Source organism: Neopsephotus bourkii, unplaced genomic scaffold (assembly GCF_033783945.1).
Source record: "Neopsephotus bourkii isolate Nb327-2 ecotype Australia unplaced genomic scaffold, CSIRO-AGI_Nbou_v1 NB_756, whole genome shotgun sequence".
NCBI lineage: Eukaryota > Metazoa > Chordata > Aves > Psittaciformes > Psittacidae > Neopsephotus > Neopsephotus bourkii.
The window spans coordinates 1,507,875-1,531,478 of NW_026901254.1; the positions used below are offsets into that span (position 1 = coordinate 1,507,875).

The following is a 23,604-nucleotide window of genomic DNA, read 5'->3' on the forward strand; positions in this document are numbered from 1 at the left end:
TGCAGGATCAGTGTCTCATGAATGCAAACACAACACTCCATATAGGCAGCAGAAATAAAAGACGAAGAGAACCAAGAACATGAAAAAAAAAACACCGAAAGGAAGCAAGTGGGCTGAACTATAATTTTTTACTCAGTTTCGTACTGGCATGTATAAGATTCCATGCCAAATTTTTTAAATTCCTTCCTATTTCAACACATCTAACAATGAGATGTTCCTTCTCGTAACTGATGCGAGACACATCTCTGTCATTCAGCTTTTCTGCAATAAGCCCTGCCATGCAAGCAAACTTGTTATTATGCCTCTGAGGCTCAGTAAAAAGGCTGTATGCAGGCATCTTCCTTCCTCCTCCTTCAGTTTTCAAGGACAGAAATGTATTTAACTTGCCTTACTTTTCACACCAGATTTCTAAGTTTAGATATTACTACTTTCTTTCCCCCTGAACTCTGACTGGCTTTGACTCCCTGGGGAGGCAGACAAGACCACTTCCTCCTCCACAGCTGGGAAAGCTGCTCCCAGAGGGATAGAAAGGGTGAAGGATCTCAATCAAATGCTCAAAATGATGCACCAAACACGGCACTGTCCTGTAGTGAAGGGTTAAAGAGATGTCTGGTTATTTTGTTGGCAAGGTGAATGTTCACTGTCTTTCCTGGGCAGTGGGAAAGAGCGCTTCATTAAAGCAATATGAGTCCATTGGACCCACATGGGGAAACAGCATAATCCTCTCCCAGTTACATGTATGTGTGTGTGTTGGAGGTTGATTTCCAGTTACTGCCCCTACAGCCTGGAACTATTGAGGAAAAGCTGGGGAAAACATTACCATGGTGACCTCGAGGTGTTACTACAAGGGCTAGATGAGAAGCATGGATGAGCACCTAACTCGTGGTGCCTGCTGTGCTGGTAAAGGTCTTAGGTTAGTTATTTGTTGTCACTTCTAAGAATTATACCTGCATTTTCCATACCTTTTACTCGAATAGCAGACAGCTGCCATAGCAACTGGCCATTCATTCATTCATTGAAAGAGAGAAAAAACCCAAAACAACAAAACAAACCCAACACAAAAAAACAAACCCAGGCAAAAAAAAAACAGTAAAAGGTGAACTAGTTTCTCTTTCCAGTATTCATACAGCCACAGTTCTCCCTAGTGGAGGTCCAAGATACAGCAAGCCTTGCTTAGGCAGCCTCCAAGTTCAGTCTTGCTGCTGGCCCCATTACGACACAAGGGCCTCCCGGGGTCATGCATTGGCCTTTCCTAAAGGAAAACAGACTCCAGTTCAAACCTTTAGAGACACTTGTCTCCCTCAAAACCCAGCAGAACTGAGCTGCCAGATTATGTTGGTGATCTGACTCACTGGTGTGGCATACAGATGGCAAGCTTCATAGTAATTCAGAAACTATTAATTTAGTCAAGCCTTTCATGGATATTCAGTCTAATGAATTCTCAGCATCCTTTAAATCTTTTATTTATGTACAGTCCCTTGAGTAGAAGGGGTAGAAGTCTAATAATTAAGAAGGAAACTGCACTGGTGAGTCTCAACTTTAATATCTAACGAAAGGATTTAAAAAACCCCATTAAAATATAGTCAGAAAAAAAATAAGATTACCCTCCAGTTCTTCCTCATTAGGAGACAGATACTTTCAGGGCTACAGCAGTCTTATTTTCAGCACTACTCTATTGAGGGCTCTATTATTTTGGGGGCTAGCAGTGAGAGAAAAGAAAGCAGGGACCAGATCAATTTAAGAAGTACAAGCTGCAACAGGAAATTCTCATTTAAGTTAGCAAATTAATGAAAAATACTCAGATAACAGAAAAAATGAATTTGAATGTTTAGTTAGATTCCCAGAAATACACAATCTGGTGTATAAATCTAATCCTACACGCTGTCTTCATCGGATAATAGTAGGTTTCTCAACTACCTTGCAAAAGACTGTTATTCACATGGATTTAAACATTCTTTCAAAGACTTCAATACATTGGAAAGGAGAAAAGCTTTTGAAACGTCTTTAACAATGCAGGTAGCTGTCACATTGATTTGTTTTGCTATTGCAGTACAAAGTTGAAGGGATGGAGAATGCATAATTTATATACCAAACATATAAATTTTGTAGAAAATAATCTTGACTGTATCCCAAGTTCCAAACATATTCCTCCATTTCCTCTGCTGGAAGGATGAACAATGGCAGATGAATACTCCACAGGAAAAAAATCTGACAAATTGGTTCTACAGGTCACAGTCCAAGTATAATTAGAAAGAACCTTTCTGGAAGTCTCCAAAACTGTATAGAGATTTTCCTTTCCAGAGTCAACTACATAAGGAAATCCCAACAGCTTCCAACACTGTAAGGCATGCATTTTAGCTGCTATAAGCATTTTTTTACAACCTCTGAACACAACTCCCATGATTCAAAAGGAGAATCCACATTAATACACTGAATGAAATATAGCAAGTTGTGTAAGAAAGTCTGTCATAAAAGAGGCATGCTGAGGCACGCTGGGATTCTCCTCATATAAGAGAAACTTCGGTCTGTAATTCATGTTAGCTTGACTAGCATGGCATTCCCTTTGTTTGTTTTAATTAAGAAAAATCTATAGCTTCCAGATCCAGACCTAGGAAAACTCTCAGGCAGTTTGCCTTCAGGAGTCAGTATCCTATTGCGCTAGTTTCAGAAGACATTTTCTAAAGCAGAGAAGTAAACTTTTCCAAAATTTCAGTGGAAACAACTCTTTCCCAGGGTTTGGTAAATGGGTTAGTAATTTTCTGTTTTTCCAAGACCGCTGATCATTGCAGAGAACATGGGAGTGGGATGGAGTGGGGGGAAGCTTCCTTTTGCTTTTACATATCCATTTTAAACACCTACTTTATTAGAGTTTCCTCACCTTTTACAGGTATTCCCCACTTCCAAGGGCACAGAACTGGACTTGGCGAGAGCTGGCAGCATAACTGCTGCTCACCCATGCCACCTCCTGAGGCAGGCCTTGCCCGCACAGCCTCTGGATAGTTCTTCCCTCTTCCAGTCCCTGCTGCCTTGCCATTTGTATGCCTTGTTAACGCTAGCACTTCCAAAGCTAGCCATTTAATACAGACAAAAAAGACTTAAGAAGGCTTGAGAACGCTTAACTCCTGAAAGACATGACTAAAATAGAGTATTCATCTCAGAGACTGAGTAAAACACAAAGTCTGTGCTTAACTGAAACTTTTTAATTAACCCCCCTGTGTTGTCCTCTTTGAAAGGACATGCCCAAACCTGCTTTTGTATACTTAGGACAGTGCCTTTCTCTCCAATTACACAATGCATTAAACACAAATGAAATTACACCTTAGTGCAATACATTACAAATAAAATACGATCTTTAAGAAGAACAAACAAGTCCAGGAACTTTTTTTAAACCTTTTTTTTTTTTTTTTCCCGGGGTGGGGGTGTGCTGGCTTAGAGCGTGTTTAAAGATGGTTACCCCCCACAAATAATTTACAAGCATAGTTGGAGGCTATCGGGACTGATTGCTCTGTCTAGGAAATTCCTAATTGGGGCCGTGCTGCAGGAATTCGCAGGGGTCCCGTCGCTGCCGGCTCCTCCCTGGGGTTTCCTCTCGCCCCGCGCCGCCCCGCGCAGCTCCGCGCACCCCCCGCGCCCCAGCGCTCTTCCCTGCAGCCCGCAGTGCCAGTGCTCTCCCCCCCCCGCCCGGCAGGAAGGCCCCGGCGAAGGCGGGAGGAGGAGCAGCTCCGCTCCACAGGTCTGCCTGCTCTTATCAACTTATCCTGCAAGGGAAGGGAAGAGATTGATTCGGGCACCGAGGCCGTGACATCCTGGCCCGGGCGAGGAGGAGCCAGGCTCACGGCTGGCGAGCCCGGCGGCCGGGTCCCCAGCAGCGAGGGGAGGAGGGGGCGGCGAAGACTTTTGCTTTCCGCATCTGACAGCTCGGGGCACGGCGGCCGGGAGAAGACGGGACGTTTCCAGCTCGGAGGGTAGAAAAGCCCAGCCCTCCTCCTGACGGCACATGGCAGCAGAGCGCTCGGTTTCAGCTCAGGTTAACTAGGTCCGTGCTCCCGTAGCGCCCCTCAGCACTAGATTTGCTGGGCTACCGCAGGGATTAAAATGCAGCTGGCTGCTTACTTCTTTTGGGGCTGCAGTATTTTCTTAGCTTCAGGATACAACTCCTTTAGTAAGAGCATGGAGACGATGGGCAAGAAGCAGTACCAGGTCCAGCATGGGTCATGCAGCTATACCTTCCTTTTGCCTGAGATGGACAACTGCCGGTCTTCGACTTCTTATGTGTCCAATGCAGTGCAAAGGGATGCACCTTTAGACTATGATGATTCAGTTCAAAGACTGCAACTACTTGAAAACATCATGGAAAACAACACTCAGTGGCTAATGAAGGTAGGATAACACTATTTTTATCCTGTTATCTATTTCATTGTGGTTTCTTTTTTTTCCTGTTTCTGCATTCACAAAATGCATTAGCTAAAATAAACTTCTGAACTACCACAGTCAGAAAGTTTGAGAACATAATTTTACTGACTAGAAGGGAAAAGAGGACTGCACTGTTCTGCGGAGCCTGTGCTTTAAAGTTTCTCATTACATTTGGGTTGCTTGGAAAAATAGTAGATCCATAGGCAGACTGCAAGCACATCTGACATTTCTGACATGAAAGAAACAGCTACTAATTTATAATTAACTGATGAGGCCTATTTTATCTCTCTTTAAAGAAGACAGAATGCACCTTTATCAGAGGCATGTCTGAAGAATGTTATTTGAAACATGATTTCTAAACTGGCATGCAGAAATCAACATATTGGGTCCCACGGATATGGAACTGTAACTCTAACTAAAAACTGCAAGTCTGACTTGCAGTGAAGTGAGCCCAGTAAAGTGATGGAATTTCAAGAAAGTTCATTAGCGGATATCCTTTGCATCCTGTAACATTTCCACTCAAATACACAATCTTGGAGGGAAAAATATTCTGGAAAAGGTGTCACAGATGCCACATAGCTTCCTTTAATGCAACTCTATTGCAACTAAGGGAAAATGACATGTTTATTGCCAAAGTGGAAACATTTGTAAAACTATGTTTGAAACAGAGAAAAAAAATTATACTGCATACATTCTTAATATTACTGGAGAATACACCTGATCACTATTCCACACTTTATAGAAAGCACTTTGATTCTAAATGCTATATGGTTCACTAGGTTTTAAGAAACCTTTATTTCACTGATACCTGAGAAAGCGTGAAAATATAGCTTAATGGCATGGTAAATTTATGAGTGTTTATGTTTCATACCAATATGCTTATCTTCTAAGCAATGACTATTTTGAGGACTTAACCGGGTGGTTGACATAGTACCTCCAAATAAGTGCTTCAGTGATGTCATAAGGGCTTTTTCATAAAGTAAGATATATTTGTTGCTAATGGAGAGAATTCGCAATTCTCTGCAACCGGTAGCCACTTCTTACATGACTATAAGATGATTTTGCATTAGGGTTCACCTCTCTCATGAGTTACAAAGTCACAGAACTAGCAAGATACAACCAAAGAAACCTGCTGGAGAATTTGTGTAAGAAACAGAAGTCACACTGTAAAGCAGAAAGGACAGGGTTTTCATCCACCTGAAGATGAATCTTGAAGCTTAAATCCACAAGGCATACACTTGAAGGCTGAAGTGTGACCTGTCTTTATGGGTTTAGGATGCTTAATTTAGACACCCAAATAATGACAGATCAGTGGCTTTTGGTTTTTTAATCTCACAGGCAAACATACTTCCCTCCACATACTTACTTACCTTTCTACTTATCAATTTACAATGCTCACTATTGTAATGTTAAGACCAACATTAACAGATGTGTAATGCAGGATGAAACCCACACAAAGTAAAGCCGTCTATCTACACAGCTGCTAAGCAATTTCCTAATATAAATAACGAAATCACACACAAGACTCCAGTGCTAAATGCCTCTTAAGGAGACAAACACAGTATCATAAGTGGCATCAGGTAAACAGAAACCAGTAAGAAAATTCCAGCATCCTTATTTAGTAAAAGCTATGCCTTTTCCTGTCAGTCCCTGGGAAATCAGTTACAAGAGGAACAGGATAACTATATCTAATTCATTCTTTGGGCAATCTAAAGGCATGATTACGTTTTACTAGATAGAGAAATGTTTCTTTTATTTGAGCAAAGAGTTCCAAAGACATTTTAGAATAGACCGTTCCACCCCCCTTGCTCTTCCACAGCTAAACATCCTGTTAAATAACTGCTGTTTGCCTTTTTCACTATTTTAACACCTGCTCTTTATGTCATCTGTTTTGTTCACAAAGAGACTCCAACAAAAGTAGCTTTTCCTCAGATTTGCTTTGCTAGAGACACCTGGTCTGCAAATGAAGATGAAAAGCAAACAATAACCTTTAAAGTTGCTTACAGAGTTTACTTGCTGTTTTTTTAGGGTCACTAATACACATTCCTAGGTTCGTATTTCAGCTATGATGCTAGGTTAGTCAAGGCAGAGCAAAAAAGTCTGTTTGCTTAGTTTTTATACTGTATTGGAAGTGTAATATGTTTGATTTTAAAAGTAACCTGACATTAATTTCTCAGCAACTGCACAAAAAACTGCTTTAGGTTTTACTTCTTTTAAAAGTTAGTTTTTGCTGATTTAAGAGGCAGCACCTGTTTTCTTTGGAAATTGTGTAAAAAGAAATATATTACTAACTTTTAGTATAAATTAACCTTAAAAAGTTGTTCCTGAAGTCCTGCACATCTCCAAACATTTTTACACTCCTCCCCCTCTCCTGCCTTTAACTCGTCAACTGGAGGAAACATTCTGTTTCTGAATGAACGCTAGGCTGTATGAATGGAACAGCATGGGAAGTGTGCACTTCAGCTGGTTAATGGGCAAACACAATGGGAAGAAAATGAGTTACATAGGTCCAGGTTCTCTTCTCATCTGCTTCTGTATAGAAAGCGGAAGACTTCGTTCTACTATTGCCACAACATGCTGCTTCATGAAAACACTTTTTGGTCTGAACTGCATTAATGCCTTATGCCACTGCTGTATGTACCACACCTAAAACTGGAGAATGCCTTTTCAAAAGTAGATTATGTATAAAAGCATTCAGAATAAATACTAGAACAAATCACTGTTCCACCTAATCCAGTGTTTAGTAGTAAGCCAGTAACTGATGGTGTAGAGCAAAAGCCAAAACCCTAGATCAAGTGTGCAGCAATATACCTGAAATTAACCTGAAATTCTTTGACTTTCCCTACCTTGGGATCAATTTATATATTGAATTGTAAGATTTTTTTCTAATGTGTGTCTGTGCATGAAGAGTAAGACTCTCAATAATATTTTCAGTTATTTTGAGAGGATAGCAGACTTGTATACAGCTGAGATACAAGACTGGAAATTTTAAATATAGATGGATGTTGGCTATTATACTTCGGATTTCTTCTTTTTAATATAAAAAACAACATCAGGTTTTCAGATATTCCCAGAGGACAGGCAAGTCCCTTAAGTTCCACAATTAAACAAATCTCTATCTGAATTAACGGCAGCTTTACCATTTGGATCATGGCAGTTCTGCTCAAGGAACTGCATTTTGTCAGGTATTAAGACATCGAAATAACTGAATGCTGACTTGAATTTAGTTCTTAGTACATAAACTAGATTCTGACTCAGGAAATATGACTCTGTCCAAAGTAATAGTGTAAAAGAAAGAGGTCATATTTTCTTTGTCTTTCCTGTTACAAACAGCTGAAAACAATGTGTGATTCAAATTGATTATAGGATACAGAATATAGGTAATTTATTTGTAATGTATTTTATCAGCAGATCAAAAGATGAGAAAATAAAAGTCTGTGCCAGGAGTCAACATTTAAACCTGAGAACTTCATCTGGAAAGCAGACTAGGAGAGGGGATACTTTGCTGATAGGGATGCAGTATGTTTGGATACTCTCAGAATTTAGACTTGTTTTTCCTTGTCATGATATCCTGGAAGCTGAAAACCCTTTATCACTTTGAAATGTGTTTCTTCCCTAAGCACAACAAAATCAGATATTTTAAGAGGTATGGGAATGAATGCTTATAATTTTTGATGAGCAATTACCAATGAAAGCTTGTAATTATTGTCATACTTGTACCGAACTTCGTATCTCGAATATGAAAAGATATTCTGACATGCTGTCATCCAGAAACATCTGCACACAATGGGCAAGGACAAATATATTGTACAGTGCTGGATTTTGAACTACGCAAGAGATGATTCTGACTCGAGCTGCATTCCTTTCTTAAGTAATGCATCTGTTTTTACTTATTGTGAAAAGTGCTTGTTTCTGTCTATCAATCAACTATGTATTTGCTAAGCAAAAGAGTACTGGCAGAGTAAAAAAGAAAATACCTTTTTACTTTGAGACTAGACTAGTACATGTTACTGGATAAAGTTTCCACAGTACTTTAAATGATATGACTATGCAGTTTTTTGTTATATCTCCTGTAGGTAAATTTCTGTGAAAGGATTTGAACTGACACTTTTGCATGTGTTTAAAAACTATGTTGCAAAGACTATTTCTGCATCATTCCACAAATACCAGATTGGTGATACAGGTATGAAATTGTACAGAAGCAACAAAGAAGACTAAAGATTTTCTTGTACAGACCTACAAGACAAAATCGAAATTGAGAGCTTGCCATCTTCAAGATGTTATCAGTAAAAATGTGATAAACAGAGGCTTGTTTTACTGAAATCAGTCTCTTACTGGCATTCAAGATATATTTTCATGTGCTTTGTTTGTTACTAATATGATCATAATCTTACCATCTTTGATTGGTTCAAGCAGCAAATCGGGAGACTTTCTCCATTAATTATTGCCATCAAGTGCTTTATTTTCTTCTTTTTTCCCTTTCTTCAATGCACATGTAGGAAATGAGTCTGGAGATGCTTGAATTGACAGTTTCCACTCCTCCTTATTCACATGCCCACTTACTATATAAAAGTAAACCACATAACCTTTAGAATGTCTTAGAAGATTTTGTAGAGAGACTGGGGTTTGGAATGGTGTTTCTTTTATACACAATTATCTTATTACTGCTCCTTTTTTTGTTGTTGTTAATTATGAAAAAAATCAATACAATGCATGTCTCCATAATTTAGCAGGGAAACAGCTGATACTATTTTCTTGATTCCTAATCACAAGAAAGATGTGACCACATGAGTATTGCTTAGAATAGAAGTTTGCCTGGAAGACACAGATACCCATTTCCTCCCTTCAAAATGTGCTATCTAGTATCTCCAGTGACTGAATTATACTGTCCCTTTCATACTACCATATTTGTGTTTTTGAAAATGTGTCACATTATACATGATTTGATTTACGAGACTTCTTACAGTAAGCTAAGGCAGCTTAGTAGACCACTATTTATTCAACAACCTTTTACATACTTCAGTGCAAGAATCTTCTGTTGCAGTAGTTGTTACATGGAATTTTACATGGCTTTGGCTGAAAGCCAGGATGGGGACAAAGTAAATCTGGCTTTCTCAACCAGTGCCATTATTATAGGGCTAGACATGCAAAATATAGTCAACTGATAGAGAAGGCATAGTGTCAGATTAGAGATTAGGATCTACCACAGAAGGTGCCATTTGTGGATCCTTCTCTGGAGCTTAGCAAACCCAGAGTTTCATCAGATAACTGAGTCTGTCTTAGCTCCCTAGAGGAAGTTCAGTCTGTCTCTTCAGCCTGGAAGAAAGGGAAACAGAGGAATGGAATACAAAAGAAAACCTCCTTGAAGAGGCAGATTTCTCAGCACTGCCGAAGAAGTTGCAAAACATGCTGTTTGCAATAAAATAACATGCTGCATGGCCCTCACCCTGGCATTCTGCTTTGGCACTAAAGTTTGCAAACCTCAGAATCAAGAGACAATAGGCAGAAAGTAGAAATGTCGACTAGGCTAAAAATGTAATACAAAGATAAACATTATGCTTTCCACTTCTTAAAACAGGTACAAGAGGCAAAATGGGACTGATGACCTTTCCATAGAGTTTGATGTCCCCCAGTTCCCAATTCCTAACAAAATCATAGACTCACAGAATGGCTGGGGTTAGAAGGGACTTCCAAATATCATTAAGTCCAACTCCCTGCTGTGGGCATGGACATCTTCCACTAGACCAGGTTGCTCAAAGCCCCATCAAACCTGACCTTGTACACTGCCAGGTATAGGGCATCCACAACTTCTCTGGGCAGCCTGCACCAGTGCCTCATCACCCTTATTTAAAAAAAAACCATAAAAATCTTCCTGGAACAGAAGATGCAAGTTGTACTTCAGAGGGAAAAAAGGCTTTGGTGTCTAGTTACCGATATGATATTGACGGGAGCCTTAAGGATACCCATAAGAACTGCAGAAGGGAAAATGGGAGCAGATGGCTCTTGTATAAGAACATATTTCATGTATGTACTAGAATATGAAACAAGTGTGTCACACAGAGAAAGTATTTTGGTAGTCCAAATGTACTCTAGGAAATCTCTCACTGGTAGTAACAGGTAAACCACTGAGAAAACAATTTGTCAGTCTGCCATAAGCATCAATATAACCTTCAAGAAACGGAGAATTTCTATGGCACTACATAAGAAGTTTCAGAAACAAGCAGAGACAATTTTGTCTGCCATTTTATTATTTAAATTTCTCACACTAGCTAAATATAAATTACAGGTGAAAAAATAATAGCATCAGAAACTTTCACAGGGCAAAGCATCTGGGAAAAAAGAGGTATGGCACAGTAATTTAATACTGAGAAATGCCTTAGAGATATAGCACATTCCACGGTGTTAAACCAAATAACCTCACAAACACACAAAGCATTAAAAAGTGCTTTACAACTGGAAATACTGTAATCATTTCATTTAACAGACACATCTCTTGGAAATGGGACAGAGTCAGAAAGAGTTGTATTTATTATCTAGTGATAATAAATGAAATACTGTTTGGTGAACTTTATGCGAAGTAAACCAAGCTCAGAGGAAATGGCACAGAATTCTTCAGGTTACAAAATCCAGATCCATGTTTTGTATAAAAAAAATCCCACACCTAAGTAGTTCTGCAAACACTCACTGTGTCAGATTTCAAGCTGCCTAGGAAAATACATTACTACTCCTTAAGTGCCTTTGGAAGAAAAAAAAAGGCTTACTACATTTCAAATAACTACTGAAAATCCTATTAATTTTTATGTTTGTGGAACAGGTTAGCCCTAAAATTAAGATGTTGTTTATAAAGCTCAGCAAACGTATCCTGCAATTTGTATGATTTGGAGATACCTATCTGTTCTCATTCCAACTTACAGGATGTTATGGCTTAGTCTGGACACAGAGGGAAGCTACAGGAACATTTCTCCTGTCTTTATACTGCCTATATGAAACTTTATCAGTTTATCTAATAATCTTACAGGAGCCTACTAAGGTCATAACAAGGTCTTACTGCTAAAAAGAGAAGGCTGATAGAATATGCAACCTTTGCTCCATTAACTTCTCTGTTAGTAGAACCATGTATGGAAATCTAGTATTCTTCACAGAGTTACTATATTCACAGAAGCTGTAAGGAGTGAAACATTTCCCTCTGTAGGTGAACGAATACTTCAGAATTCTTAGATGACAATAAGTTTCATTTCAGTTCAGCTGTCTCTGGACATTCCTGCTAAACCCAAGTGGCATATAATGTCATAACTTTGAGAGACTCCCATTAATACTGTAGGGAAAAAAATATCTTTTCAGTTTTGTATTTGTATTTACGTCTCAAGAATCATGATAGAACTTAAAACGCAGGAAACCATGTCGGGTTCCTCTGCCCTCTGGGGAACAGCATATCAACTTTCTAACATTGATTCTGGTCAGGGATTAAAATCAGTATGTTGCGGTAACACAGCTAAGAGCCTATCAGAATATTTTATCAAATAGCTAGCTACAACATCTTATCACTTCAGTTTCCAGAAGGAGGAAAATAAGCCTTGCTTGATATGTAACAGCTCTCTCAATGTTAGCAACTGAATTCTACACTGCCAAAACTACATGAAAACTCACAAGGCAAACATTTAATCCCTAATTATCACTCCATGACAGACTTTTTTTTTGACAGGGAGAAAAACTAAAAGCTCTCATTTCTGGAGAAAGAAAAAATTGTATCCATTTAAAACCAGTAGGAACTATTCAAACCTCTAGAATAAAAATGACTGAGTAGTGTATTGAGCTCTGTCCAAACAACAGCTCTGCAGACCTGTTCATTCTCATGCTGAAAGCATTAAGAGTCATTCACCTCGTGCACTCAGGGTATCAGCTTCATCGCTATACTTGCTTTTTGGTTCAGGCCTGCACCTGATGCACGTGACCCTGGAAGGAAAAAGTCTCTTTTGTTCCATTCTGTCAGGGTGTGGGAATGGGGAGACACCCAGCCCAGTGGAAAGGACATTTCCTGGGCAATAGCCATAGCCCTTACTCCCCCCAGCAGCTTTCTATGTATGATGTGACATCAGGGTACTAGGGGCTTGCTGCTCATCATATGACCTGATGTATAGTCACATACTGAATAAATACTGGGGTAAGCTGAGAGGTTTAATTTTGATAGCTAGCAACTAAAAATTCACAGAACTTGCAGACATCATACTGAGACACTTCATATACTTCCTTTAGGTCCTTTCCTTTGAACTGCAGTATACACTTGCAGCAGTTTCCCCCCCCTCCTATTTTCCATTTACAAGGTATAACCACCTGCAAGATACTACTTCAAACCCACAGTTTCAAAGTAAAATATAAACCATCCCCTTAAGGAGAATGTGCCAATCAGTCATGAAGCAGTAGCATCACTCTTCCATCGTATCAGCTGTCAGCTGACAATCCCCGCTGTGCAAAGTCAATATTCAAACATGAAAATCTGCAGATCAAGACTGAAATATATAGAAAGCAATGGAAAACATGCTTGCCATAGTTTCTTACTGCATTAACAAATGTCCTGTCCATTCAGACAGTTCAAGAAAATTCCCTGGTCAAGACTTAATGAAATAATTTCCACGTTTTTGCTTTCTTTTCAGAAAGCTTTTCTATTAAACAGGGTAATTCAGCCACTCAAAGGCAACAGCAACATCCAGTTTCTTAATACAACTAAAAAAATAAAGTAGGCAAAAGACAGCCTAAGTGAATAAGTAAAACCAGACAAAATCTTGTCTTTTTCTGCTTCTAAGGAATTGACTTAAATTAAACTAAGCTTCCTCGCGTGAGGTCTGAACTTTGACCATGTTAACTATCCTTATGTTTTCACTTATGTTAAACTCCCATCCTGATGCCATATTTTCTGTCAGATATAGTGGTTGCCTATAAAGTAATAGTAAATTAAAAAACTCCATCGTAACTGCTACTGGAGCCTTACTGGGAATGTTTTCTGACAATTTGGCTCTGACATGCTGACAGAAAGTTCAAATAACTAGAAGGTAAACCCCAAGACTAATAACCAAACCCTTAGAAAGAGTCTAAACTGCAACAAATATAAACAGTCTGATCCTGTTGAAATCTTACCATGTACAAACAAGGATCCTGACAACTACAGTTTACCAGCTATGGAAGAAAGTTTAAATACAGTTAATAATACCCTATTTTTTTTTTCCCTGTGACACAAAAGTTTATTTGATTTGCATCTAGAGAAAACTTATCCATGTCTTGAGTTCAGCTTCTTTGTTATGGTAAACTTTATTATTTTAAAAGGCTGTGAGGACAGCATACAAAACCCTAGCTCCGCTCGTCCCACTGACTTCTTAGTGAAACTAAGATTTCATCTGATGTATCTAAAAAAATCATTTGACTCAAAAGGTGAAACTTTTTTTCCTTAAACACTATTTGAAATGAATAATGGAATAAACCAGTAAATCAGACATGTGGTTTAAGGCTTGCTTACTTACTTACTTTGTGTAGTAACTTAACATAGAATAACTAGTAAGTATGCTATTGGAACAGAAAAAAGAATGATAATTTTAATCATAAGGAAATACACATTTTCCTTTTCTTGTCCCTCTCAAGTCCATGTGGGAGTAACAGTTCCCAAGAGTCTCATCCAGTCAAGTCCTTTGCACTCACAATTTTCCTCAGTGAATTTCCTTCCAACATCATGATGTTTTTTAAACTTCAGGCCAACCAGACAATTCTTTCTCTCAGACGGCTTTATGATCAGTCTTCTAGCCCCCTTTTGCAGCTCACTGGCTTTACGAATTCCTATCCCTGACACATTCATTATAAACATTCTGCTCACACAGACAACCTGAACTCCCTTTTCCCTACATCCTTTGTCATTCAGTGTTCTCAGTTCTGTATTCTTTTGTCCTCATTCTTAAATTTCTTTTTAACCCTCACCTGGGTATAAAGACAGATGATAGCTTTTTTTTCTTGATAGCTGCATCCAGGATTAATGACATAGTACTTTCTCCTTTGCTACGTACGGTTACTCATCTTGAGAGCAGTCTTGCACCCAAGAGAGTCCTTGTAAAGTGCATTTTAGTCTCCTTGTTCAGTGGCCCATCCCATCAGATCTTGACAGATAAGGGCAGTTTCCTCCCATAAAATACCCATCCTATAGTGCATAGCTTTGGTTCCCAGCCAATTTGGCTGAGAGTTCCTCCTCTTCTATTATAATCAGCACCAAGAGCATCATTTGTTCTGAGAGGATCTAGCTCCAGTTTCTGGTCTTCTGGCTGGCAGCTGCCTTACTTCAGGAGCAGTGAATGGACCTCGGCTCCAGAGGTGACTTTGCACCACTGCTCAGTGGGCACCAGAAACAATGAGGAACTTTTGGAAGCAATGGATAGAAAGACTTTCCTTCTTGGTTCTGTCCCAACAAACTAAATTGCCTGCTTATAGATGGATAATCCTAGCTATTGAAGCAAAAATGTGTTCAGGATTACATATTTGTTTATTTATTTTTTTTCTTCATCACACAGTACGTTTTGTTTCTGCAATAAGCTGCCTGTATGTGCTGATCTTATTTCCAAATATTTGTGTTTGTCCGCTCTTAACACAGTAGCTTCCTGTTTTATCTTTCAAGTTTTTATCTTCATAAGAAAGGATAATGTTTTATCTGTTCCTCGGAAGCTTTTGCCTTGAAGACTCTTACCTGTGCTAATGTAAGCGCAAAGGGAAATAAGTAGTATTTGACAAGAAAATATCAAGATAATCAGTTTTTTACCTAAGCAGAGGTGAATACAAAGTTTCCCTCACTTAAGGCAGCTGTTACCACTTTGCATAGTTACAGTCAAGTCCATTTTGATTCTGGGGTCCTGTTTCCCCACCCAGGGTTTTGGAAACCTCAGGGAAGTTCTCTGACAGGTCTGGTCTGCCAAGCAAGGAATTTTCAGTGGTCATGAACATGTAGGAGCTTTTCAGACACCATCTCTCCTGTCCATCTAGCATATTAGCAGTGGAGAAAAAGATGCAGCATGTCTTAAAAAAAAGAACTGCAGCACTTAAAAAATGTACAGAAATATCAGTGCATGAAGTCTTAGTAAAGAAGTTGTTCAAAACAGAAATCAGCAGCTGACGTGTACTGTCTCAAAGTCTTGAGCAACCAAAAATTGGCAGGTCTTCAGCTCAGATGACTCGTTCCCTCTTGGTAACATCATCATTGAGGCTTCTTCTTCAAGAAAAAAACCTTACAAAAGCTCCATAAGCTATATTTAGAAGACAGTATGTTGCAAAGTTTAAGAACTACTCAAAATGCTTTCAATTTCCTTTATCTGTGAAGGTTTTTTTAAACTAATGATTTTTCATGCTGAAAGATGCTCTGTGAACACAGCTTTTAAACAGGAGACACCCAGTTTTATAGCTTACAAAAGGGACTAATTGTGTTCCACAGCTTCCTAACTAGTTTGATCCTTGAACTCCGAATCATTCTTCCGTCTGGTTGGAAGTGGAATGCAAGATGACTGCTTCCCTAGAAAGCAATGCTGAGAATGAACTGTGAATGCCTATCTCCTTTTCACTTCCCCAGTAACGTATTTGAAATGAGGAATTTGTTTCATATTTCCTCAAAAAATTGCCCCACCACATCATGAGCCAGTCTCTAAAACAGGCTCTCCTGTTGAAAGAGAAATTCATAAAAAATACTTGTAAGTTGAGATAAAAGAAATGGTTTTATATTAAGAAAAATCTGTGACAGATACAAATTATCTAAAAATATTGTAGTTTATAAGGCTACATAGCCAGTGTCTTTCATGAAAAATGCCCCAAGTACCACCACCAGCTTACCTCTTGGTAAGTTTATTTCAGCTGCCTATTGCTCAGCAGAATGGAAAAAAATACACAAATGGGAAAGGTTTACTTTAGATCTGGGATAGAAAATGTGGGCTTTTAAGGGCAGAATCTCATCCTTATACCAGTCTGGTAAAGTCCTGATTCCCTGAAGGTAGCATGCAAGTACAAAATATATCTGAAAACATGCAGGCATTTCTCCAGAAAGTTTGAATGTTCAATCTGTGAAATTACAGACCAATGCTATAACCTAGTATTTAAAAATTAAATACTGATTGGCAGTATTTCTTACACTGTTCGTAAAGAAGGAATCCTAGTTTTGAATGTCGGTGCCTTGTTGCATATAATAAGGAATATTTATATTCATTTCAATGAATGGCAGAAGCATCACTGGCTTCTTGTCTTCCTGGCTTCAGTGCTACTGAACTTCGGCAAAATGCCATTCATGACTCACACTATTTATTTATTTATTCTTTATTTTTAGACTAATGGGAACTTTATGAATTCCTTCCCTGATTTCTAAGAGAAATACCACTTAGCTGTGATCCTGAAAAACAGTGATTCAGAATCTTAGATTACTACCTTAATGAACATCCTTAACTCTTAATGAGAATGGTTAATCACCAAATAATGAATTTGTTCTGAAGATACTGTTACTAAATTTTGAGATTTAAAATTATTCCCTTGCCCATACAGAAATTCACACTATTCAAAGGTTTGTCAAGTTGACTGTTAAGTTTCAATTAAGAATTTTTTTGAAATCTCAATAATATTTTTCATTTGCAATTTTATTTAAATCTCGGAAAAAAAAGCACCATAAAAAGCATATGCATAACATATAGTGTAAAGAACCTATGTCATCCTTCAAGTGACAAACCACGTGAAAGTGCATGCGCAGTTAGGAAGGCAGCAGCATGGTACCGCATGTACGAAACAAGCTCAGTGTCTGGAATGGTGGGACCTCAACCCTAAGATAGCCTTTGGGATAGTTTCAGCTCTTAACGTGTCTTGCCTTTTGTTATACACTCTTTTGCTTTTTCTAGGTCACCATTTTGGTTATAACTTTTGTAGTTCAAAACATACAGTAGAAAGTATAATCATGCTGTAATAACTTTTAGTATTAGGTACAACATGCTTCCAGTCAAGAGCAGAGTGAAAGTCATTCTTCATAAATGTTTGTGCAGACAATGAAGGCATTTCATGCATTTAGTTTCATGTTATATTAATGAAACATTTGGTTTTTATTCAGGTACATTATTTCCAGTTAAGGGGGGATTTTTTTCCTTCTGCTAAAAGCATAAATTATAAAAGCATAACATACAGCTTCCTCTAAATAAGATGTAGTCAGACATGAGAATGAATTGGTAAGCTTTTATTTAGTACACATGTGGCATTAACTGAACCATCTCCTGCATATAATTTACTTTAAAGTCTGTATTTACTATTTTAAGAGTTAGCATTTAAACCTTTAGTATTTTATTACACAATTTTAGCTTGAATATTTTCCAATAAATCACAGCTCACTCTCAGCTAGGATTCATTTATGATGTTACTTTCACCTTTTGTTTGCTGACAGGAAAATGAGATAAGAGAAAAATCTTAGCTGGAGGTCTGGACAGGCAGATATGCTCGATGGGGCATTTAAGAAGCTAATAGGGTAGAGACATCTCAAGCATTCCCATATACATTCCCAAAAGATTTGTTCCCCTCCCTTGAGAAACAGCACATAGTCCAGTGGGACTTCCTGCCCCAGGAAAAGAAAAGAAGAAAAAAAGGCAATTTAAAATGTCTGCTTTTTTCTTCTGCAGAGTTCTAATTTTTTCCAAAAGTTACAAGCTACTAAAACTGATAACTGACTTTCAGAAAACATAGAGAAATGCATTATTTTATTAAAGGCTAATTTAAAATAGCTTAAGATCTGATTGCTTGGGATTGATGCAATGCCCTTAAAATGTGTTCCCTGTCAAGATAAATGGATCTTGGATGGGATAGTGATTCTTCCATTTTTATTCTAACTTTAAGCAGTAGCAACATTGATAGACTGTGAAAAGAAGTATGAAAAGCTGTTTTAAAAGGAACAAAATTGTCAGCAGAATTGAAATTTTTACAGTATTTCATCTTCATAACACAAATAGATTGCAGTGATGTGGAAATACAAATATAAGCACACGTGGAAAGCCAGGCAGTATGATGCTCCATTCATTACATACATGCACATTAAGCAGCATGGCATATATATGTAGGTAAAATACTTCATATTGCGCATATGAACTGCTGAATGAACTGTGATGAAATTGTAACAGTGTTTTCTTCTTTTTGAAAAAACTACATTACGTTTCACTACTATCCATGTTCAGTAGGATCCAGAAAGTCAGGCTCACCCTAAGAAACCCAACTTTCAATTATACTACAAAACCCCCTAGTTTACATATTTACTATTTTAATTGCAAGTGAAGTCTGTTTAAATAGTTCTTGACAAAGCTGTATTTTCTGCCTTTATATACAAAAATATATCTGTGAATCAGAAATTTAAGGATTCTGTGGCATATATGAATGACCTTCTACAACGACACCATAAGTTTCAAATTATGGGCTAAATTGTACTGCAGGTGACTCATGAAGAAACCAGATGCAGCCACAGTCCAAAGAACACTGCCACTCTGAAACAAGGGCAAGGCATCTAAGACCAAACATTACTGGGTTAAAGAGGACTGAAAACATCTGGAGGATGAGAAATAGGAAGGTCTCATCTGTACTCTGAAAAAGGATTCAGAAAAAGAACTAATGAAGCTCATCAGTGGTTTTCGTATTTTGCCCTGTCACTAGAGCTAAGCTAAACTGATTATAGATGCTTAAGTTCATTTTCCATCTTGCTCACTTTTGTGTATAAACACAAATCTTGGAGAACAAAATGTCAGGATGATGACTAAAGGTATTGGAAGAGGTGATTAAATGCTTTTGGCTTAAATTCACGGTATGTTTTGAAAAAAGCACAGGACATTTTCAGGAGAGATGCAAGAGTAGGAACTCAAAAAGCTTTTGACAGCTTAATATATGTCAAACACTGTAGCTTCAATGTATATTTAAAAGTAAATATAGTAAATAATATATGCCTAGTTGTAAATGTTGTCTTTTCTGTTGTTAGGTTTCCTACAGGATCTACTCCACTTTCGCAAATTCAGAACAAAAATAAGAGGAAAAAGACTACAGACATGCCATTATCCCTGCAATTTTCTCTGTATCTACATTAGATGACTAAGCATGAAATATGTGTTCCAATACATGTCGCAATACAACCTGCTCAATACTTCTGCAAGTTCTTTTGAACTACTTTGTAAACTAAGTACTAGGCACAATCAAAGTCTGTATAGAAACAGCTGTTTCTCATGGAAACCTAATGCATATTCTTTGGGTTTCCCCATTCAAACTATGAAGAAAGCTGGTTTTAGTTAAATTATTCCATATTTATCAGACAGCCAATGCCAAGAATATCAAGAGCCTAAAACTTCAAATTAATGGCAGGAGAACAATCAGTTGTCAGTGCAATCAGAGGAAGACAATGACCCTAATGACACCAATATCCTTAGGCAAGTATTGGGCTGTATTTAAAACTCTAGCATATGATTTCAAATCATGTTAGTTCTTACAGTAACTTTTCTACGCTATTGACAGCCACAGTTATCTTAGTAACAGCTTTGACATCTAGGACAGATCCACAATCCACAAACTTGATAGGACATTGCCCCTTCTTTTCTTTGAAGTTAGTGCCTCCAGGCTTAGTCAAAAGTCCCAAAATATTGTGAGAGCTGGTGCAAGTTGGGGAGCAGGAACACATGGCTGGAGCATGAACGTGTATGACCGTTCTATTTATCCAGCAATCAGCTGTTAGAATGAACAACCTAAATGCAGCTGAGCTTCATAGAGTGTATCACACACAGCAGTTGCTGAGTTTATGGGGCTAATGACTTTTTTTTTTTTTGCAATGCATCTGCTGATCTAAATACAGGGCTATAGAGATATGACTGCAGATAAACTTTGACCTCTTTGATACTTCTCCTATCAATTTTAGAATGGATGCTTTGTTATAAGAATAAAGGTTATCTTGAGATTTCATTTGACAAGAAAAGTCTAAAAACCGCTTTTGGAATTTTCTCAAACTTATAGATAATGTCCTTGAAAGTGATGAATTGCTTAGCTTAGCAATCCATATTTGGTTCAAGGAAAAAAGATCTTGATAGATGATGATGATCTTAGGGGTTGGATGGTGAATCCTTGGATAAAAGGATCATGCAGCTCCAGCCACCTTCCTACTTCTACTAAGGGACACAACGCTCTGTAGAAACTCAGGATTAACATACTGCTCTCTGAAAAGAAACGTTAACAGTTAAAAGAATCAGTAATATAAACATTAAGAAAATCACCAAACTTTATTAGGAAAGACTGCTCCAATAAATGACAAATTTGATAAAATGAAACTAGCAGCCAGTACTATTTGTACCATTTATACAAGGCAGCATTTGGCAAAGAAGGGATATATGTATTTGTATAGTTATAAATGCTGCCAGAAAAATGACTCTTTAATTAGTACTAGCCCATTTGACAACAAAGAACAAAAGTAAGACCTCATTTATAACTTTAAATGAAAGAATGATAATGTGCCTCAAAAATGCACAATTAAGTTACTGATTTGTGGAAAATTCTTCTGTAATACGGACACTATACAACAGCAGTCAGGAAGACTCTTCATTTAGATAAGTACTGGTAACCTTTCATAAAGGATTAATGCTATCTCTGCCAATGGTTAGAAAACAAACTTCTTTTAACGCATACTCCACATGTTGTCTTTCCTTTCTTGCCAATTTAAAGCTTACTTAAAAAAAGACAATCTTGGCTATAAGAGCAATGTTTTGGAACGTGCTCCACAATGACTGATCTGTCCTCGTTCTTTTGGTAATGTCGCTAAAGTATTTTCATCAAATTTTATGATTTTATATGATTTGAAGTAATAAAGCATGACAGCCCCAAACTGATGACCTTAGAGAATTTTTTCTCTAAAAATGTATTACCATATTACAAATCTTAATGGTGAATTTATTTTTTTCAGTTTTCCCAGCTGTTTTTGCTATTTAAGCATACTTTGAGACATGTTTTTTTTCCCATCTGTTTTCATTTTTATATTTACTTTCTTAAAAGAATACATGCCAGCCAGTCTTACACAAAAAATAGAATGCTTCATGAAAAGAATCCCATGAAGACTTACTGAAATGCTATTAACTATCTATTCCTTCTTTCAAATCTGAATATATTAATACCTCTTTACCTCTTCCCTGCAATTTCCTTTAAGATAGGATTGATTGATTGACTAACTCCCTCAAAAGCAGAATTTCTGAAAGATACATCACTAATACTCTGCTTTTTGACTATTTTTTGACAATTACTTTGTCCAAAATAACCATCATGTAATCTGGGTTGATGTATTATCAACAAAAGTCTTATACACCAGCTATTAATCAAATTAAAAAGAGATTAAAAGCTGACTTTCCATAACTAGCCATGTGGCTAGGAGAAATCTGGCAAATAATCCCTGCTGCACCTTCCAAATTTGAGCAAGATATGGGAGAAAACAGACATGCTGTTCAGACCAAGCTGTCAAGCTTCTGAACTCATGGATTGGGACTGAAGTATTTTATTCCTGTGCCATCCCCTCTTGCAAATGATCCAAGGTATTCTCTACCTTGCAGAAATTCTGAGTGTGCTACTTCTTACAAAGGAAGGAGGCTCCTTGGTAGGAGCTGATAAATAGTATTCTACAAAGAAATATGCCACAAAGAACTAAAGCCTTTCAAAATGGCTCCTAATCCTCAGTGTTGTTGATGAAATTCAGCCTTAGTTGTCTTAACTGGAGCCTGTATTGAAAAGGTTCTTCCACCTCCCTCTCAGGGAAGCCCGAGGGCCTTCCTTTCTGAGAGTATGCAATGGGAACATGTTCTGCTCTTGCTAAGGTCAGTGGGAGATAATGGGTATTTTGGATTAAAATAATTCCTTTATTTGTCTTTGAAGAAAAATGAAAGTAAGAACCTGCCTCTAAAAAATGATGAAATGTAATAGTACAAAGGCCTACTTCCTACAGTTTTCCACTGTATGATGAAGAGGGAGGAAACTACAAGCAAAGAGAGATGAGTGTGTATCTTGATTCAGGTCAGGAAAAGAGATTTTATGATGTGTACATGAGAGATTGAATAAAAGTGGAAGAGGATTAGTGAACATGAAGGAAAAAACAGAAGGGATTTATGCAATCATGGTCTGTAGGGTTTTAGGGTTTTTTTTTTTTGGAGAAAAAAAACCTTGAGAAGCTCCAAAGTCACTTTATAGGTCAGTATCATTTTGATGCTGCATGTTGCTCTAAATTGGAATAAATGAGCCAGATCATAAAACTGGCTTTAAATCTTAAAATAAATCCCTTTCGATGTTCATATTTCATGCTTTCAAGTAAGCACAAATTCCATATTCCCTAAGTTACTTATTTAATATTTTTAAGTTTATAAACAGATGTGATGACAAATTGTTAAACTAAAGTCAAGAGAATACTTCAGTGATTTAGAATACATCATATGAATGAGATGCCATTTGAAAGAGGTTAGATAGCTGGAGATAGGCTTATACTCACAGATATTCAAACAAGATAAATTATGAAAATGCAGATCCGTGTGTCCAAACAAAACTGCTTGCGATGGTTGTAAGCAGAGTGACAAGGGGTGTAAAAATCTGGCAACCAGAACTACCAGATGCCTTAAATTGTAATCATGGGTTTTGTGTACTGTAATCACAGCGACATTACAGCTGTGTGTTTTAACTGGGCAATTGCCTGAGCCTACCGTAAAATGTTTACCTTACCTTTAAGCCCAGAATTAACTCATTTTCTAGTGGTGTGTTCCAGAATAAGTCAGTGATAACATTTTCAAAGAAGTCATGGAGTTCTGTAATCGTATTTGCAGAGATGGCTTTGCTGAGATTACCGTTTTGATCTCTCTCTCGTTAATAAGGAACCAACCTTGAAGAATAAAGTTTAATATCCACAGTTGTTTACACAGCAGTATAGTAGGTGTGGGTCAAAGCTTGTGCCAGATCTGAATCTCAAAGCAGTGTACTCTGTTATAAAATGACTACCAAAAAAGTCTTATTAGTTTAGGCACAGAAATGACTTCAGAATCAAGTATTTAAACCAGTTCTTGCATTCCTAAATATTAAACATTTAAAAGTACTTAAGGTTTTTCTACTGTTTTGTTTCTTTATTTAAAATACTCTCTGATAAAAATGCACACAGAACAGTGTTAAATGACA

At 37.6% G+C, this 23,604-nt stretch overlaps 2 protein-coding genes across 6 annotated transcripts in view; one reads left to right on the top strand and one right to left on the bottom strand.

Moving 5' to 3' along the window:
• MCPH1 (microcephalin 1) overlaps positions 1–23,604 on the bottom strand; it is a 121,975-nt gene that overhangs the window by 31,372 nt on the left and 66,999 nt on the right. The gene's annotated exons all lie outside the window — the stretch shown is intronic.
• The window catches only part of ANGPT2 (angiopoietin 2), a 38,961-nt gene continuing 19,043 nt past the window's right edge, over positions 3,687–23,604 (top strand). The window contains exon 1 of one of the 2 annotated variants that reach the window (XM_061354986.1): positions 3,687–4,380. In XM_061354986.1, the coding sequence (XP_061210970.1) occupies positions 4,096–4,380 (285 nt within the window). In that variant the 5' untranslated portion in view covers positions 3,687–4,095. The remainder of the gene's footprint in view (positions 4,381–23,604) is intronic. The other variant, XM_061354987.1, reaches the window with a different exon arrangement.